The sequence below is a fragment of the Phaethon lepturus genome, unplaced genomic scaffold (genome assembly GCF_000687285.1).
Source record: "Phaethon lepturus isolate BGI_N335 unplaced genomic scaffold, ASM68728v1 scaffold9951, whole genome shotgun sequence".
Taxonomy (NCBI): Eukaryota; Metazoa; Chordata; class Aves; order Phaethontiformes; family Phaethontidae; genus Phaethon; species Phaethon lepturus.
The window spans coordinates 110,722-129,886 of NW_010519853.1; the positions used below are offsets into that span (position 1 = coordinate 110,722).

Genomic DNA, 19,165 nt, shown 5'->3' on the forward strand with positions numbered 1-19,165 from the left:
TATTCTTGCACATCATGTGAACAATCAAGCCTTTATTAAGATGACAGTCTTATCAGTATTAAGTCTGCATTACTCTATTTACCTTTATGCTCATCTTCTACGAGGAGCTTTTGGCTTCACTTTCGGAGTCACTGAGCACGGCTCCAGCTGTAGCCAGTGGGAACGAGGGGTGGCACTGGCAAGGCAAGTCACACTAGCCATTAGTAACTGCCTGTAATGGAAGCGTCCATTTTAAAGGCTGCTCTAACAGTGTCACAGAGCTGTAAATATCATTCCAGAGATCATGGAAGAGCTCAAGTCTGAAGCTTTAACTCCTATCAGACAAACAGTTTAACATGAAAAATTTAATAGTGGGGGCCTTGAGACAGCTTCCATTTTCCAGTAGTAGGCTATTGATGATTCAGGTTTATGCAGCCAGGTATTGAAAACCTTCTAGTGAAGTAGTTGCCATCACCTAATGTTCATGTAGCATAGGATTTCCTTTATGTATAAAACCATAGTCTTCAATTGGAATCAAGGGTAGAGCACTATATAGAGTTTCTCTCAAAACGTCTAGAATTTAATAGAGGATAATTCTCTTTCTACAGAGGATGTTGTTAAAAAGAATGTCTTAGAAGAAATTCTATAGCAAGGACATGAATATTACAAAATTCGAAAGGATTGTCCAAAAAGCTTGTGGAATGATTATCACTGTCAAATATTTTCTATATATTATGTAAATGTCAGTGTATTTGGTGGTAAGTCATTCTGGTGCTCTGTATTCCTTAATGGCATTAATGACTTTGTTCACAAAGCTTAACCTCCATGAGCTTTAATTGCCCTTCTGGTACATAAGAGTGATGATACTGAGCTGAAATATTAGGAGTGTCGTATATTTGAAAAGTGCTGAACATCACTATTCTTTACTAATTATCCTTTACAATTTTTCATTTAAATTGAGATTCCTTTAAGTGATACTGGAAAAATCTTTTTGCTCATAGAAGTGCTTCCATAAATATTTAAGCATTTATGTAACCTTTGAATATTTTAGCAACATTTAACGTTAGTATAACCGAAATGGGTAAATGGGTTTACACACCAAAATACAAGATTTTGAACCTGATGAATACAAGCAAGACATCTACCATTATCATATGTCCTCATTTCTGTTCACTCGTAAATTCTGAGACTTTTTAAACCTCAAGGTGTTTAATTTAGGGCACACCACACAGACTTCTACCTAGAAGATGGACTGATGCCTCACAGATTTTCAGTGTTCATAAACTTGACAGGATTGCCATATTAAAAACTTCTCTTTTTGTTCTTCAGAACCGTCCTTCAGCGACTGGGCTGGTATCTCCAGAGATGAAAAACCACCAGGAGAATAAACAAGCTTAGACTAGAGCAGACTCACAGAACCAGTACTACTTGTTTCTTTTTAGATTCTGTAGTTGTCATTCTTTCCACTCCTGTGTCCAACAGGTACAAAACAGAACAGAGAGTGTTTTGAGTTGGCCATCTTTTGAAAGACAGTCTTAGCTTATACTTGACGTGAAATTTGTCTTGTAAAGTGCCTCCACCAGTCATTGAGTGAAGATTTCTCAGGAATCCGTAGTGGAATTTAATGCAGCAAACCCGAACTTCTTACAGAATTGTCAACAGCCCCTTTCTGGCTGCAGAGTCCAAGTCAGTACGTTGTCACATCCGTTGTGGTGACCTCAAGCAGCTCATGCTCCCTTCTTGCAATTCTGCAATACAGAGGTCATGGTGGGTTCAAGACCTTAATCTGAAAGGAGTGAGTAAAGGAAGACCCAGAGGTCATTTGACTGGTAACAGTACTAGGAATCTGTTTAATATTCGCTGCAGCTAATCTGTTCGTTACCAGATGGAAAGGTACATTCATTCCCCATGAGAAAGTCACATAGTGCCATAGGTACTGATTCAGGAGTGACTCTCTCTTGATTTCCAGGCAGTAATTTTCTCTGTCAGGTCAATAAAATGTGATTTGTGGCAGAGAGAATCTATCCAAGTCATTTGGAAAGGCAATGGCCTTTGTTACAAAGGGGCACAAAAATATAATGCCAGAAAAAAGAAAGACAAAGAAGAAATCTCTAGGGAATTGTGGTTAGCCCTGTCTTTTGCTGTCTAGCTTCTTTGTTTTAGTTTTAATCTGGAGAGAGAAGTTAGAAAATAGAAAAAAGGGGGAAAGTAGCTGAATGCATCTTCATAATGAAAGAAACTGCTGAAATAGCATCAGAAAGCTCTTTAAAATGCAAAACTTGCTGCTGATCTGCTATGCAGAATAGAAAAAAACCCAATCACTTAAAGGTGGTGCTAAACAGGCTTTCCCTTCATCATCTCTTACTTCTTCTGATGCCAAAGATAAAAAGCACTTTCAGAGGGAAGATGTTTTCATAATAAAGGCACAAATACTGCAGGAGATGAGAGACAGATCACTCTTCACAGCGTCTCCAGCTTCTGTTAGAAACTTCCTTAGACTACTGTGGGCAGGACTCCCAGATGACAGACAGTTCAGTGACCTTCCAGAAGCATTGCAGAACCCTGCAGGAAAACAGAGAGATACTTTTATCTATCAAAAATACTTAAATAAATATACCTTTTTAAGTAAAAAGAATTGGAGTTCTAATATGATCCAGTTTAATTTTTTTTATTCTCCCTTCTGTCCTCCCTCCATTATTCCATGCAACAGTGTTTTAGGTTGTCCCTACCAGTCCCGTGTTTCCCTCCCTTTTAGCCCCATATGAGAACGGATGAAAATAGTTTTGCCAAGTTTGCACTGATTGGGCTTTACATAATAAAGTTTTGCAAACTCCAAAACCAAGTTGACTGATGTTATTTCTGTCTGAGTTAATCTGAGCACCACTTAACCCCTACCCTTTTTTTGTGAGGGGCATCTGCTTAGCAAATCAGACCTTACGTGTGGCTTGCTAACGTTATAAATTGTAACAGAATCAGTACATCTGGATTTGTTCTCCAAGGCTGAGAAATACTTTTTATTTATTAAGTGACACTGTGAGAGACAAGGGCAAGGGAAGCAAACCCACTTGCTCGCGTTCTGCTAGCCTGCTATAGCTAAGCTTAGCCAAGATGTGTTGCTTACAGAAGCTGTAGACTATGGAATAGCTTTAATTGAACATTTCTCGAGGAGTATCCTTAATCCTGTACGTAGGGAGAGCACGCACCCGTTGTGAATTACATGCTGAGATACTTTTTCCCTTTCATCCCCCATATAGCACTAATTGGGAGGTCTGTTGCCTTTCCTTGTCAAAAGCAATCAATGTTGCTTCAAGAATGGATACCTGAAAGAACAATAGTTAAAATGCATACAGTGATACAGTACAGTTTAAGCTTTCCTCCTCCTGTACTCTCTGTGCGCTACCTCTTTATTAGAAGGAAAAGGTATTTATTTATACAGGATCAGAAGAAAGAGCATGTGTAAGGACATTAGCAGTACTTGTACTTGGAGAAGAGAGTAATGTTTTTCTCAGTGCAATTCATAAAGGCCTGCCACTATTGCTGATGCATGCCCAATAATAAATATTAACCTGTAGCAATTTTAAAGGCTACGTGGTAGCTATAGCAGCCACCTCCTTAGGACGCTGTATATATTTGTTTAGCCATTTGTTAGTCCCATACTCATGAAGGCATATAGCAGCTTTACAAATACAGATGGAGATTGGATCTCAGCCCAGAACCATTTAGAAATTGCATTTTTGCTACTATTGTTACTGTGTTTTTTCCCTGACAGTCGCATTTGTTCTGTTACTGACAACATTGGGCTTTACATAATAGTAAATCATACATCTAGACCAGACCTGGTCAGTTGAAGCCGAGTATGTTATCAGAAATCTTTTATCAGCATGTGCATGTGGGTTACTATGTGCATAAATAAACAACTTGTACAACTAACTCAGAAAGTTCATTCCTTTGCCTTTGGGATGAAGTCCACAGAAATGAATGGGATGGAATCAGTCTCAGGATGGCAATGGTTACTGCTCCAAGCAGAATTAAATGGGATCTTATTGATGAGCCTCCCAAAAGCTTCTGCTCAAAGGAAGATAGGGATGAAGAACAAAGAGACGTATCTGAAGCCTCTTTGTCAAACGTTCCAGACATAGGGTCTTCTCCCCCAGGCCCACTCACTACTTCCCATTTGGCTTTAGAAGTTGTTCTGTGCTCCAAGCGCAGCACAGTTCTCTGTTGCTGACCAAGGCTCCCTGGGTTGTGTTGTTTACACCAGTGGGGGAGAATGGACAGAAAGAGTTCAGTTGACTTTCCTGAGGTTACACAGGAAGACAGAAATTAGAGTTTGTGTCAGATAGGACTTCCTTGTACCCTGAACTTCATTGAGGATGTTGTGTCATAGGTGGCATTCATATGTGTTATATTGTTTAGATGTGAATTCCTTTTGACTTCAGCCATCTAAGAACTAGGTGTCTGGTCTAAGATACTTCACAGGGTCTTCATCTCTGGTGAGAAGACATGGGCAGCTGCAGGAGGAGGGGTAGTAACTACTGCCAAGCATCTAGAGAGGGGAGTCACCCACTGGCCATTCCTATTTCCATGCATCTGAGGCAGTGGCTAAACAAAGGGCTTGCATTAGATATTGGCAACTCAAATACAGGAGCTGAATCCCCCCAGTATGTCCTAGCGGCTGTGTACAGCTCTTGGCAGAAATGACTCTCTGATCAGGAACTCAAGGCTGTAACTCCTGACATGTACCCTTGCTTGTCTGTGCAGTTTGAGTTGTTTTCATGAGAAACATTTTCATGATGCTTCCTCTCCCAGGCTGAAGCTGATGCAATGGCACCATAGAAAGCAAGAGCAGCCCATCTAGGAAAGGGCTGTGAATGACTGCATGGTATTATATATTGTATTATGCACCTCTGTTGCATAGTACTCTTAGATTAGATCAAACAGTCATTCTGAAACAGCCTAGTGTGAACTAAACCCCTTTCTCTATTGTCATTCAAATTAATACATGTAAAAATAGGACACACCGTTCATAGTGATAGAATGAAGACATTTCTGCCACCTTCAGACTCTTAAACCTGTCTTAGATGGTCTGAGGGAGAAGCCTAAACAGACAGATGGGTCAAGTATTAGAGTACTTAATACAGTCAGTATACTGACTTAATGTTTTCAGTCAACAGAGCCCAGAAACAGCATAACACTGTTAGGGAATAAGTCATAGAAACGTTTGCATTGTGTTCTCTGAAGTTTCCTTCTGGTATCTCACCATCAAATATTTTACCAGAACGTGCGCAGTGCCTAAATCTGACGGAGGATAGAAACAGGATGTGTATGTCAAACTGGGAACAGTTTAGCTCCTGTGTCTGTGGTCACAAAGGATGTCCATCTGTTTGACTAGCCTGGGGACATAAGCATTTCCAGCTGATAATCTTCATTTGAATAAAATGGTATTGGGAAGGGGAGTGGGGATAAAAGGGAGCAGATGATAATATAAATATATGTCCAGGTGGGGAGACGCATTGCCACCAGTAACGATACTCGTTATGGGTGATGAAATAGAAATGTGACGGGATGGAGCAGGAGCTGGGTTTGCTGTTAATTTCTGCAGACATACCAGCTCATTTAGTAATGTAACAGCTCCCATTGCTAGCCACTTAATGCGTGATTAATGTGCCACGGGATTTCCCCAGACATCTATGTCACCTTTAGGAATAGATATGACAATGACTTTATCACGTGGAGTCACTTCATACTATCGGCATCCCTCTTAATGATTTATATATTCAGGAGTGATTTTATCACTAGCTCTCAGTAACGTAATGAATGAGAAAACTCAATGGTCTGTAAATTACAACATTGATTAAAGAAGTGATTACTGATATAACTCTTACATGGCTATGATAATGCTTGCTTATATTTCAGGACAGCATTTACATGTTAGTGATAAATCTACTGCAGGGTTTAGAAATACTTTACAGCTTTAATCAAAATGTAAACATCTATAAACAGATAATGTTTATTGTGGAGGAAATGAGTAGACTTTTGTTACTCTTCAGTAGTTGAAATCCACTCCAGAGCCAGCTTTGTCCTGCAGACTGAAAGCAGCGTCACCGCTGATGAACGTACTCATCAAGGTAGAGCTTTGATCTGCTGCTTGCCTCCATTGAGACCTGTTTTGGTTTGTCGGGTTCTTCTTGACCAAGCTGTGAAGGAGCCTTGCTCATTATAAATTCCACAGCACTGTGATCGCTAGTGGCTCACTGCATAACAAACAGAAAGTCAACCACCAGCTTCAGAAATAGTATCCAGTCTTTAGGCATCTCCAGCATAATTATGCCTCCTGAGCCAGTGAAGGATTTTTGTGTTCAGCTGCTCCCATTGTGAAAGGCCGTCATTAACATGCATAAAGAAAAGGGAGCCTTTTTTGTTTGTTTTTGTTTTTGAGATGCCAGGGTTACACTTTGAGCTTGCTTTGTCACAGTGATTACCTTTTCTTCTTTCTCTTTCTCTGCCCCCTGACCCCTTAGGTTTCTGACAGATGTGACTATGTTTTTGTCAATGGCAAAGAAATGAAAGGCAAGGTGAATGCACTTGTGAACTTCACATATCAGTATCTGGGTGCCCCTCTCCAAATGACAGTCTGGGTTCCACGCCTGCCGCTTCAGATTGACATTTCGGACACAGAACTGAGCCAAATAAAAGGCTGGCGTGTCCCCGTTGTTTCCAACAAAAGGTAGGTTTGTGTTGCTAAATTTCTTGGGTGTTTTTGTGGAGTTGATTTGATTTAACTCTCGGCAAGAACAGCTGCAGCACCTGCACCCAAAATGCAGCATCTTTCCCTGAGGAGCAGCAGTACAGGAATTCCCAGTTTTGCACAGGACATCTGCAGATATAATAAAGTTTTTAAAATTTGTGGGAGTTTTGCTTCTGTGCATGTGTCTGTCCTGTGCAGCTGAGTTCAGTGTGGTGCTCTGCTAAGGTCAGTTTATAGAGTTGTTGTTAAGACATATCAGCTTAGATGAAGTACTATATGTCTGTTGATGTGGTCCTTCACCATGCTAGGTAACCGTGAATCAGCAATGGTCCAAACACAACGGAAGGGAGGGCTGCTCTGTAAGGGGGTGCTCTCCATTAGCACTCTATGTTAGTTTTCACTAATGTTCTTGAAAACATTTCTTTATGCTTCATTTTCTTACGGAAAAAAAGACCCACCAGAGACAGTGATGACGAGGATGAAGATGAGCGGAAAGGAAGAGGATGCACTTTGCAGTACCAGCATGCCATGGTGCGAGTCCTCACACAATTTGTAGCTGAGGATTCTAGCCCTTGGGGTCAGCTGAGCTACCTGCTGGGCTCAGATTGGCAGTTCGACATTACAGACCTGGTGATGGATTTTATGAAACTGGAGGATCCTCACATTGCCAAGCTGCAGGAAGGCAGAATTCTGATCGGACGGGAAGTGGGAATGACAACAATGCAGGTACTGTGCTCTAGACTGCCACATTCTGCCATTCCCATAGAGAACCTGTGTGTGAGCATAAATCCAGTACAGTGTTAAGCTATCTTGAGGCAGGATAATTTCCCATTGCCTTCCTGTGACCTTCTAGGGTGTCACACACAGCATTAACTCAACAACAGTGATCCAAGCTAAAGGTAGTCTAAGGCACGCAGCATGACCGGGAGCTAGAAGCCGTAGAGCCTTCAGAGATGTTTAGGCAGCACTTGCAGACTTAGTGAGAAGTCAGAACTCTTGCCCCACATGGATGCCAATTGCCACCAGTCATCTGATGAGCTCCATTTTGACTTTTTGAGACAGAGATCTTTAGCTTGTGCCAAGTTTCTTTTGACTTACTTAAACATTAATTCAGGGGGGAAAAAAATACAACCTGGTTAATAACCCTGAAAAGCACAAGTGGCCAACACTATATCCCAGTTCTGTCCCAGCTAAATCCTTGCTAAAGCCAATGCACAGGGAGTGAATATAGCTAATCTAGGCTGTAGATATGAGATGGGGAAGGTGGAGAAGACAGTATGTGCATGAGCTAGCTATCGTTAGTTCCCTAAAGATAGCAGTATGGCCCTTAGTTTCATTAAAGGGAAGGATATCCCACTACCTTGATGTTCCATCAGAAACAGAAAAGATAAATGAGAATTTCCAAGGAAAGAAGTGAAGGACAAATCCGAGATGTTGCTAACCTCCCTTTGAAATGGTTGGGAAGTTATGAGCTCATCCATACTGGGACACAGGATAACAGGGGAAGAAAGTTTTAAATCAACTCTTCTAGTGAAATGTTGCAAATAACACAACTGAGATAGTATAGCTGTCAGTATTGGATGCAATGTTCTCAGCCATAACCTCTCTACTGAATGTTTTTCTGACTCTACTAATGAAATCAGACTGCCTTTTCAGCGTGCTGTGCCATTTCATTTCTATGCGTGAAGCTTTGGAGACAAAAAGGGATGATGACCTTAAGAAAGGTTATTTTAATTGATCAGCCTTTTCCTAAGTTGATTCCTTTCTGTTTCTCCAAAGGTTTTGTCTCCGCTGTCCGACTCCATCCTGGCAGAGAAGACAGTGACTGTGTTAGATGACAAAGTGACCATAACAGACCTTGGAGTCCAGCTGGTAGCTGGGTTGTCACTCTTTCTTCAGCCAAGTGCAGCAAGTAGTCGGGCTATTGTGGCTACAACCGTTGCCCAAGAACTACTTCATACTCCTAAGCAGGTACTGTACAGTCCGTATTTACTATTATTGCCTTTTGGGATGGGGCAGTGTTTTATCAATGTGAGGTACAGATGATAGCTCATAACAAGTTTAGAAGGTAGACTTCAAAGTATAGGTGTAGTACATGTCCATGTCAATCACTTTCCTCTAAAGGTACTCGAATTGTCTTCTCATTTCTTCCTTTCAAATATGGACTTAATCTGCAGTAAAAGTTCTGATGATGCTGAAGTTTATATTATTTACATTTTTAATACCTGTTCTTTAAATGGTGCAGCATCTGTTATTTTCGCGACACAGTCAGTCTTTGGACAGTGATCCTTGTTTGCTATATGAGCATGCCCTTATTTTCCATGCCAGAGAGCACAGAGCTCTGCATGTCACAACAATTTAGTATTTTGAAGAGCTATAAAATAGAGGCAGGAGATAGCCAAATACATTTCTTTTCCCTCCTGGAGTCACGGCAGGTTGCCAGGCTCCTATCTCCTTTTACTTTTTAGATGGATTTTGAGGGGTTCATCATTCAGTTCATGTGCTGATCCTACTTCATTTAAGCCAGCAAACTTCCATTTCTGTAAAAGGAGTCTTCCAAGCAGCGTGTTTCAGGTCACAACCCACATGGAAAAGACGACTGGAGAATACCACCAGATCGAGATGAGCAGTTGCTCTGGAACAGATTAAAAATGAGGGTCAGTAGCAGTGGAACAAGCTGTATGTTCATTGCTCTTTCAGTCAGCTGATTTGAAGAGTGGGACTGGAGACCATGCAATTAACTCTGTTCACAGCTACTCCTCTCACAGAAACTGTATTTCTTCTCTTATAGATAGGGAGAGATCTCAAGTCAAGTTTTACGGCCCATTTTCATGATTATTGCTACCTAATTTTCTGGAACATAAAAATAATTCAGATTGGTTTATAACTTAGTGACAGGAAAATGTCCAAACTAGGAGGACATGCTGCCCATCTGTTCCATTTACTGCATCCTGTAAACATAAGAATCTTATGTAATTAACCCATTTATACCCTTCTCCGGGGCTTAGGAACCATGTCTGACATACTGTCTTCAGGCAAAGACTGTAAAAGCAAAAGCTAAAGCTTGCCTAACCCAATTCTGTTATGTAGGACAGAGCATCATTTGTCCTGCAGCATCGTTGGAAGAATCAGGGCTTTGATTGCTGGTAAAAGAGGTTGTGAATCTGGAAAGGTTGCACAGATATATTGTCAACTTCTCAGGTTTATAGATGATCTGTCCCAAGTATGCAAAGATATTTGTCAGCATCAGGTTATGGCATATTATGACAGGGGCATTTCAGTAGTGCACAACATGACATCTCCTATTGTATTATGGCTTGGCAATATGATACGGCATGTCATAATATATCACTACAATTGGCAAGTCATGAAATAATACAAAAGAATAAAAATGTGTAAACGTGGTTTGTTTTGAAATTATTTTTCCTAGCATCTGTGTTATGGAATGATTTTAGTGAAATACTTTGTTGAAGCTGATGTTCTTTTGCAAGACAATTTCAGTTTCCTCAGAGTGGCACATTTGTGATATAGAAGTGACTGGACATATCAGGCTCCCTTTCTGAGCAATGCCTTCTGCTACTGGTACTGCTAGGCAGCGTGGGATGCTGCAGTCCCTGCTGTCCGCTTCCTGGGCCTACAGACAGCAGTATTGCATTATGCTCATTGAAGATACAGCTCTAAAACAGGAGGCAAGAGAAAATCAAGCACCTTTTTCTCAATAAAAGAAATTTAAAATGTTTTCGTTTCTTCTCCAGACTGCATCTGGAAAAAAAAAACAGGACCTAGACTCTATTAGAAGGCAGTGGAAACCCTTCTCTACACCAGGAGCCGGAATGCCCAAGGAAATCTGGTTGCTTAGTAGCAATCCCAAATTAGTCGTTTTTCCCACTCTTTCTATGCGTGGCATCTTCTGTCCCAGTTTCCTGCAAACAGAGCAGTATGTTCTTGTGGAATCCCACCTAAGTCTCTGCCTCTCCTCCCAGCTCCTCCAGTCTGGAGCCTGGCCACCCCCATTGCCCCTGCTTGTGAGAAGCGTCCTGCCTGCTTCCCAGCTGAAGGTTTTGCTGGGAGCATCACTCCTCACTTTGGAGAATTTGTGAGTCAGTCCCTGCTCAAGCACTGTGAGAGTTTGCAGACCTGATCCTGGTCATGCCAGGTCGCTGTGGAACCTGAGCACAGTCCCGAGTTACTGGGACACTTCGGCAGTGCCTTTATCCCAGAAGCCTGAGCTAATTCCACACACTGTGCAATTCACATCCTACTTTACTGTAAGCCACTCATTTGTTCTCAGGCCTAAATCTGACTTAGCCTATAGACAGGGCTTGCCCAAGGAAGTGCTGTTGAAAAGAGACCTTGGGGACTTCGCATTTACATCACCAAAAAAATAAGACGGGAATAGATTTCACACTAGAAAATAGGAAATTGTTGAAGGAAATATTCTTAGCATAGGGGTGGCCTGTAGTGACATACATCTTTTCCTTTCATTTGCCATTCGAATGGAAGATATAACATTTAAGTCACTTGCCCTTAGAAGAATTTATGCAAACGTAGGAATGCCTGTGGCTCAGTTTTGCAAGAAGTGACTCATGATTTGGAGTGCGCCAGCTGAGATCCTTACTGAGCTGGAATTTCAGAAGGGAAGTGGTGAGTGTTTTCTGAAAATCAAACCCTTTTGAAAGAGGGTTTTTCTTCAAGTGGGCAGCCCAGAACTAAGCATATACTTGAATGTTGCAAGGACTTCATTATTTAAGTGTGTCTTTTCCTCTCAAGCAAGTTTATAGAAAGGCCCAAATAACTCATGCAAACCTTACTGATGAAACTGAAAACCAAAATAAGTTAAGATAGCTGAAGGTTTTCTCAGGAATGATTGTGTATGTCTCAGCATTGTTATATGTCAGTCAGTGTGTTCTTAGTCAAATGTTTTCCTTGGCTCCACTTTAGCACCTTCAATAGCCAAGCTTCAACACAGATTAGCAAATGTCCTTGGGTAATTGGTTCTCTGACAGGCACAATATTGTCCCTGGGAGATTAAGTAATACATTTGTACAGTGCAATGGAAGGCATAAAGCATTATACAGATTGTGCTATTACACATCTTTCAATATCATAGGAATGAATTTAGTATTTTTGCAGTGACTTTCTTTCAACGATTGTAACGACTAGATTAGTTCCTTCATTATAATGACTGCACCATGTCTGCGTAAGTAACATAAAGCAGCCTAAGTCCTGAAAAGTTGGCAGTTTCTCCAAATGCTTTGCAATCTAGAGAGGATAAGCTCTAGATTTTTATCTTGGATGTCTTAAGTTAGATATCTTTATCTATAGTTGGGCAACTAATTACCTGAGGTGACCTTGAGGAATGCTGAGCCCATACTTCCTTTTTTTTTTTAAATCAATGGGGAGCTCATTGGCACTGAAAAGTGGATCAATGATTTAAATGCCTAAAAATAAATGAAGATTGACCAACTTTTAAATGTCAAAATTGAAATATCTTCTGAAAATTTGGAAACTGTAGCTGTGAGCAGTCTATTTTTAGCGGCTATCTGCACAGGTAGGAAAGCGCTTCCATTTGGCTTGCTGATGGTTGTTACAATCAACACTGTCATCTTAAAGGCATCTCCAAAATGTAAATAAAAGAAAACCTACAGTGTTTAAGTGTTTTCTGATCTGAGTAAGCTTCAAGGACTCTTAAATTTCAGCTGGCTCTGCAGGGGAACTCACGGTCATATCATAGCTTTTTCATCACTGTAGGGTATTGCATGTGGTCTAATGAACTGAAATGGGAGAGTGGATAAAATAAAAGAAGGAAAAAAGAAAGCCTTTAATAAATAGCTGTGTGTATAAATATCTCAGTGCTACTGGAAAACTGCAGACATTTTCTTAGGGAAAAAAAGAGCAATATTAGCACTTTCTGAAGGCCAAGTTCTTCTCCTTCACATGTGTAGCTCCTGTTGACATCAGTGACAAAACCCAACTCTGTGAGGTCGTCCATAACCTCAGGGAGTGTCCTCCAAGGTGTCTGCTCTCACTCTGGTAGGAGGTGAGGGTGCTCAGCACCACCTGAATCAGGGTGACAAGCTGGAGTTGCTTGCACATCCCTGCCTTTGGATTGACATGATACTGTCCTGTTTTAGTTTACGTCCTTCATGCAAACTAGTTCTGGGAGTTCACTGACATCTCACAGGTAAGTAACAGATATTAGGAGTATTTTTATGGTGTGGATTCATTACCCCATTCTGGCAGCTTAAATTACACTTAAATTGTATTTATATCTTCTTTAAACTGACAGAGCAATGTAATGGCTCACAAGTATGACAAAGGAGTTAAGCGGCATGGGAAAGGGAGAAAGGATGTATTATTAGATAAGAATCGGAATTCTTCCCTTGCAAATATAAGCAAATTCCCACTGGAAAGGAATGTCACATTAGCAGATTGGACAAAAAGGAGAGAAAGAAATACACAGTAGGGGAATGCATGGTTTGAATTAAGATCTGAGTCTTGGCTGCCTTTCATTTCCACATCATAACGATCAAGCCCAATTTTTACTACACAAGCCACAGGCTTAAAAATAAATGCACATGTAATACTTTGATATTTCATGTGATAAAATTGCTAGGGAAACCCATTTCAGCATTCAAGTCCCCAGATAAAACAATCAGAGTTGGTCTAACAAGCTGCTGAGAACAGTATTCCTTTGCCTTTATTTGAGGGAGGGATGTATTTGTTGTCTGCAGAGCCATCCAGCCATCCGTTTCTTTCCTTTGGTGTCCTGCCTCACTCCGGGACTTTTTGCAGCTGACCCAGCAATTGAGGACTTACTCACAAACCCTTTTATTTGTGCTTTAGTGAATGAAGACCATTAAAAGGGCTCTTTATTCTGGGCATGGAATAGAATCAAATATACTGATCCATCATCACACCTGTGTTTTTAAGCAGCAGAAATCTCTATGACGCGTCCAGTCCTCCACACTTTACTCCCCTGTTTTTTGCTTGAAGAATACAGGATAGCATGCCCTGGTATCAAGCTGACCCCAGCTTTTTTGAGGAGGTAGTGAAGGACACTTTGTAATCACTAACTGTGATGCTAGAGATGAGCTCAGTGGAACATCCTAAGATAAGCAGACTTTCAAATGCTGTGTTATGTTTTAGAGGGCAAAATAATCATCGCTGTGGCTCCCAGATTTTCACAGGCAACTTGTGCAAGTCCCAGCACAGAGGGACTCATTGGGTCTCTGTATGATGGGCTTTTTGCTGAGCTTCCAAAGCAGCTCTGCTTGCCGCATTCAGGTTGCCTTTTGGAGTATGAGCCTCGTCGTTTTATCTGGGTGGAACAGACACAGCCTGCAAACAGTAGTGCTTGTGGTGACTCACACAGCAGGGTTTGAAGTATTCCAGGTCAAGGAATACAGAGCTCCTCAGGGACTGTTGGTTACCATTAGTGCCATGCTACTTCTGTACCCTGGTAATATCCCCTTTGTTTTACCCACCTAAACATAACAAGTGGATAGCAAAGGACGTAAAACTACTAATAAAAGCAAAATGCAAGTTTATCCAAGAAGATTTATCAAGTGGCGTCTTTGGACTGATAAGCAGCAATGTAATTCAAGGCCAGAAAAAAAAGGTGGTGGAACCGCAGCAGATCAAGAAGAACTGGCCAACTCGCTGATCGGCTGTGGGTATACTGGAATGGAGGAAGAGAACAGCAAAGGCACAAGGGAAAATGTAGACAAAACGAGTCTTGATAAAGGAAGTTTTTTATGTGCTATGGGCAAGCAAGATGTTTGATAATCAACAGTGGCTGTGGGAAGCAGTTTCCTTATCTCCTCTGGACTGGATTTTGCTGTCATTAACATGATCTAATGTACATTATCTGACTCATTTCACATCATCGCAGTCACCATATAAATCATCCTCTTCTCTGAGAGACACTGGTACTAATGTGTAGTTGTGGTTCATTTGTTCTGGGAGCGCAACTGAGTATGTGTGTGTGTGTGCATGAGTATGTGCAAGAGAGGAAAAGTGGAGGAAAGAAAGACTGGAGAGCCAGATAATCCCTCAAGCTATTTGTTTATGCTTGATAATTAATGAACACAAGCATTTGTCACCTCAGTGCCGAGGGCACCAGACTAGGGGCAGCAACTTTGCAGGTAGGAAGGCTCCAATCCGTCTTCATCTGCTGATAGTAATTGGAGGACCTTGTCAGAGATTCAGAGGGAATTTATTGATGCAGTACATAGGATTTGCAGAAACAGCTCTTTGAAGGATGTGGTAGTAAATAATTTCTTTTTTCTTTCTTTTTTTCTTTTTAGCTTTTCAGAATTTATGATCATTTGGGAAATTCACTTCCTTCCCCTGCGTTCAGCTTTCCTTTAACGATGTGAATGAGAGGAGATGGTCTCTTGCCAAATAGAACATTTGGGCTGATACAATATACTTTGGCAGGATTTGAGATTCTGTCTCTCTTTCTCTCAGTGGTTTTCTTTCCCTTTTAATTAATACTGTCTGTAGTATAAGCATGACAATGTTGTGTTGTGAAAAAATTGGTCCTTTCTGTGAAAAAAAAGTCTCTCTGAAATAAAAAACCTCAGTGCTGGTCGGAAATAATGGCTAAGTTATTGCACACCTCTGTTATCTCTAGTAAATCACATGTGCCTGCAAATTTCAGCTGACTGCCATTTCATTTTTCTTTATCTCTGCTTCATAAAACCAGGAATGCACAATAGTGGAGAAATAGTGTAAAGAATAAAAGTTGTTTTGAAGTTGCTTATCACTTTGTCAAATCCTAGCCGTTTGGGCTGACTTTTTTCATGCTTGCTACTTCTTAACCTGAAAGGTACATGAGGGCTGTTAAAGCAGAAAGGAGACAAGAAAACCAAACAGGGATGTGGATATCTTGAAGAAGACAGCAAAGACGACTATACAGCTCCTCATACTTGTTACTCTCACGTGTCTGCACAGACACCCCAGATCCCTCAGAGGTGCTGTTCTACCACCAATAAAACCTTGCTTAGTAAGGGCCATCGTCAGACCTGGGGCTCTGCAACACTAGGTATGGTGTGTTTGGCTGTTAAGGAATGCAGAAAGGATTTAGTAATGTAAATCCTTTTGTAGAGATGTGGAACTATGGAAGTCCCCAGTAGAGCTGGGAGGAGGCACAGACCTCATCATTTCCAACCTTGACTGTACAAAATTCTGCACTTACATTCTCCTCTTGCTCTCCAGAAGAGAGCACCACTGGCAGACGTTGGCAAGCCTGTTGTGATACATGCTTGAAGTGATACTGGTGTTTTTGCCTTCCATAGCTTGATGAAAAGTAAGTCTATCTTGCACAGCTCCCTGGCGGTGCACAAGGCTGTTCTCCTGTTTTAGGGAGAAGGAAGGCAAAAAGGAATTAAATTGCCAGAGGAGATGCATCTTTTTCTTTCTACGCATACCCATTTAAAAAAAAATCCTTTACTTTCCCACAACTGGGTTTGCTCTACTATAGATTTCTGTGATATGAATTTAAGTTGTGCCCTGCAGCTTTATGTTCCTGTCTGTTCAGCCATTTCAGGGTTGTTTCTCTAATGAAAGATCAGCTGTTTTAATTTCCTTACACAGTTCACCCTTCCCAGCTTCTGAGCTACCCTGGCTCTGTTTCAGCTGTTTGAAGTGCATTTCAATGACCAAGAACTTTGCCTTCTTTCCTGTTGTGCCACGACTTATTTTTCTTCTTTCAGTCCCTCAAGAACTTGCTGATAGCACTTTGGAAATCAAATATTCAGTATAGTCCAACCTTCTGCACAGCTAAATGCCCCTTGCTGTTTTCATTGAAAAGCTTTAAATTTAACTAGAAGGGTAGCAATTCCCTTTGTTTATAACCATAGCGTAACAAATTGTAGCCAATTGAAAACCATATTAGGTTGTAAAGTTGTATTATGACTGGCCGCTAACAGGGTGGCAATGTTTTTCCCGATGGTGATTTTCAGCCCAGTTGTTCCGATGTACCCAAGTGTAAAGTTATTAGGGCCATCTGCGGTTTGAGTCTGAGAAGAAAAGACCTTCGGATTTGTGTGAAGTGGCACTCCCTCAATCTGCCTGCACGTCTGCTGCTAAACAGGCAAGACAGAGAGCAAATGGAAAAATAAAGAAATCTCCTGCAAAGAAAGCTACTGAGACGTGGAGAAGTAAATATCTATATCAGCTGGATGGGATTTCAAATGGCGAAGAGCTGACCTCTAGCTTTGTGTTGGCTTCTAATGATGACTTCTAACAGTGCTACCTGCAGAGAACAAAGACAGTCCAATTAAATCCAGGCCGTTTGTATTTTTATCATAGAGATCGTACCAGAATCCCCACGCTCCTCTCCTTGACACAGAAATGCAGTGGGACTTTAATTATCTCAAGGATGAAGTGGGTTTTACTTAAACGTTCCTCCAGCAAAATGGCAATTGTTTCGTGAGTCTTTTTCTTTCAGGTGCATCTTCTGCTCCAGCCATTTCCAAGATACTGTGGTAGCTCCTTCTTCCTGCTAAGATATTTATGCCTTGTTTACTTTGACAGCTCCCTGTGACACCTGTGCATGGGGAACATGAGGAAAACAAGTGTTCTGTCAAGTGCCTCTAGTAATTTTTCTGGTTTGTCTCTTTCAGGTTTTGTATGACAGGAATGACTTTCTTTATAAATCATGTAAACTGTAGCTTGTTAATGGGTACTTTGGTATTAGGGACATCTCATATCAATTGCATGTTCTTTTCCAAAACATTTGCAGGAAGGATAACAGCGGAACCTTTAGTGAAAAATGTGACCAATTTTCTGCCCCATCAGTTGAAGCTTGGTTCACTTTAAATGCGGTGCAGAGCCATTGTCTTCCATTTCCTCCAGCTGCCGTTCAGAGCTGAGAGATTGATGAGCTGTAATGGGTTGAGCTGTTTTATTTAAGACCCTGTCTTTAACCATGTCCCTCTCCTTTCAGGAAGCTGTAGTAAGCACCTGGATTCAGTTCAGTGACAGCTCTGTTACTCCGCTGGACATTTATGACTCCAAGGACTTCTCCCTGTCTGCTGTATCATTAGACGAAGCTGTTGTCTCGATCCACCAGAACGCTGCCTTAAAATGGCCAGTTGTGGCAGCAGAAGGTGAAGGTCAGGGCACATTAATCAAGGTGGACATGATGATTTCTGAAGCCTGCCAAAAGTCCAAGAGGAAAAGTGTTCTGGCTGTGGGGAATGGCAACATCAAAGTCAAGTTTGGCCAGAATGATGCAGACTCCGATACAGGTGGAGATTATGATGCTGATGAGATTGAAAACCATGCTAGTGACCGGCGGCACAAAGTGTCTGATCAGGAACGGTATGGCCAGGATGGACGATATTATGGTAGCTCTTCAGCAGAGCGAGAGGAAGGCGCCATCAGGAAAGTCAGCACCACAGCAAAATCCGTAATAAAAAATAAAGTAATTAAAAACAACAGGCTGGATGGTGGTAAACTCTCGGACGATAGCCAGCTGCAGAACATTCCTATAGACTTCACCAACTTTCCTGCTCAAGTAGACCTGCCAAAAGGCAACGTGGGCATGGAGGAAAATGACCTGGTGCAGACACCCAGGGGCCTTAGCGATTTGGAGATCGGGATGTATGCTCTGCTAGGGGTCTTCTGCCTGGCAATTCTAGTCTTCCTAATAAACTGTGCAACATTTGCACTGAAGTACCGTCACAAGCAGGTTCTGGTGGAAGGACAGGCCACCATGACCCATTCCCATGACTGGGTCTGGCTGGGAAATGAAGCAGAACTGCTGGAGAACACAGCAGATGCATCACCTCAGCAGGATGAGCACACAACTATTATCGACCGAGGCTCGGGTTGCGAGGAGAGCAACCAGCTCCTCAATGGCAGTGCTCAGAAGAACATTCAGAGCCAGGTTCACAGGTGTGCTGACTCAGGGGGCAAGCTTGGAAAGGAACAGAAAACTGAACCTTTACATTCGCCGACATCTAAACGGAAGCGGGTAAAATTCACGACATTCACTACCATCCCACCCGACGATGGTTGTCCTACTGTCAACTCAATCCTAAGCAGCAATGACGATGACATTAAGTGGGTGTGCCAGGATATGGACCTGGGGGACTCCAAAGAGATACGAAACTACATGGAGAAGTTCAAAGACAAAGTGTAGCTCCTTGCTGGTTTTTTGGGTTTAACCACACCTTGATGCCTTCAGTTCTACAGTATATATTGGGACAGAAGAGTGGGAGGGGAAGGAATCACCAGGAGAAATGATGAGGCAGTTTTTATAATCAGGGAAAGAAATTTGCCAAACTGTCCATGGTTTGTTTTTGTTTTTTCACTTCGTTTTGTTTTTCCAGTGGTTATTCTGCTACTCATGGATTTAGGAAGTGGAATATAAATAGCAGAAGGGAACAAGGAAATGGTATGATCAGTATGATGAACTGGGCAAGA

At 41.6% G+C, this 19,165-nt stretch overlaps 1 protein-coding gene across 1 annotated transcript in view; it reads left to right on the plus strand.

The window, feature by feature from the left end:
- TMEM132C (transmembrane protein 132C) overlaps window positions 1-18,881 on the plus strand; it is a gene marked incomplete at its 5' end in the record, with an annotated part of 92,918 nt that extends 74,037 nt beyond the window's left edge. Inside the window, 4 exons of the mRNA XM_010297184.1 lie at window positions 6,501-6,706; window positions 7,180-7,453; window positions 8,507-8,698; window positions 17,682-18,881. Of these exons, the coding sequence (XP_010295486.1) occupies window positions 6,501-6,706; window positions 7,180-7,453; window positions 8,507-8,698; window positions 17,682-18,881 (1,872 nt within the window). The remainder of the gene's footprint in view (window positions 1-6,500; window positions 6,707-7,179; window positions 7,454-8,506; window positions 8,699-17,681) is intronic.
- Window positions 18,882-19,165: the final 284 nt, after the last annotated feature.